The sequence below is a fragment of the Acyrthosiphon pisum genome, chromosome A2 (genome assembly GCF_005508785.2).
Source record: "Acyrthosiphon pisum isolate AL4f chromosome A2, pea_aphid_22Mar2018_4r6ur, whole genome shotgun sequence".
In the NCBI taxonomy this organism is placed as follows: domain Eukaryota; kingdom Metazoa; phylum Arthropoda; class Insecta; order Hemiptera; family Aphididae; genus Acyrthosiphon; species Acyrthosiphon pisum.
Window position 1 is genome coordinate 85,194,740 of NC_042495.1, and position 1,362 is coordinate 85,196,101.

At 26.9% G+C, this 1,362-nt stretch overlaps 1 protein-coding gene across 1 annotated transcript in view; it reads left to right on the forward strand.

The window, feature by feature from the left end:
- Nucleotides 1–32: 32 nt before the first annotated feature.
- LOC103308249 overlaps nt 33–1,362 on the forward strand; it is a 4,776-nt gene continuing 3,446 nt past the window's right edge. Inside the window, exons 1-3 of the mRNA XM_008181325.3 lie at nt 33–76; nt 251–387; nt 450–581. Coding sequence (XP_008179547.2) covers nt 268–387; nt 450–581 — 252 coding nt within the window. The 5' untranslated portion in view covers nt 33–76; nt 251–267. The remainder of the gene's footprint in view (nt 77–250; nt 388–449; nt 582–1,362) is intronic.

Consider the following 1,362-nt stretch of genomic DNA (forward strand, 5'->3'; position numbering starts at 1 on the left):
TCCAGATTTGGAAATTGGGTTTTATTGAGTGCTAGACTTTTCATAAAAAATGTAAATGAAGGGGCCAATTCAACTTGTGAGTGGATAAATTAAAATAAAATTAGTAGAAGTAAGATTAGTTATATCTGTAATAGCACCATATGTTTTAATTGATAATTTATGTTATTTTTGATATAACAGTTATATCTTTATTATATAACCAATAAAATATAAATCTATTACCTATAATACGTTATGTTTTGCGTATTAGGGTTTGATTTTTGTAAGATGAATGACGTTTTGGATTTCTATGTCATTGAATTTGCTACTTTTAATGAATGTTGTGATGAATTCTTACATTCTGGAGTTACTCCTCTTGATTCAACAGATCCAGCCGTTATGACATTAGTAAGATTAGTATCAAACACCTGAGTTATAAATTAAGATAAAAATATTTTTATTTTTTTCAGAATAAATTTGCAGCTGCTTTAAAACAATCTACCATTGCAAAAGACAAAGTTTATTTTGAATTTTTAATAAGCCCAACACCGAAACGTGAAGAATTAGAAAATTTGAACCATTGTGTATTATCGTATAACGAGGTATAAACATTTAAATTTAAATATTCATCATTTAAAATAATTATAGAGATCGTATTATCATGTTTATTGGTACATAAATCTAATGCCAATTTAAATGGCTGGGGACATAGAATAATATGCATATGTATACTGCCCTCCTAGTGGAATAAGCAGTAAGTGCCAAATTTACAAATTTGAGGTTATTTCATATTCGGCATAATTGTATAATTCCGCTTCTTTTTTTCCTTATGAAAAACAACGTAACTCCACTAAAAATGCCTTTAAAATGCATTATAAAATGTCGTATCGACCAAATTATTGTCAAATACTAGGGAAATACGCAGTATGTACATGCATATAGCATTTACTAGAGAATAAAGCAGTATATCCAATGGAGATACTGCTTATTTTACTAGTATAATAATTTCTCAATGTAAATACTGCATATTTACCTAGTAATCTTATCTAAAACGGATTTGCAGTATGTCCACTTTATTTTTTAATCATTGAATGCTCATTGCTCGTGTCTAGACAGTTGTATGATTGTCATACACGCCATTTACCAAATGTTTTGGTCAAAAGCATTTATTGAGATTTGTCGGATAGACCGACCTAACCTTGGTACTAACTTCAATTATTATGTGGTTATCATTATTTTAATATTTGTATTAACTATCATATTTTATCAGTAAACACAAACTTTTATAATATGCATTTTTTTTTTAATTTGAATAATTAAATTTAACTTAGATAAACATACAAATGCAATTAACATTATTTTATTTTATTTATTAGTGTGATA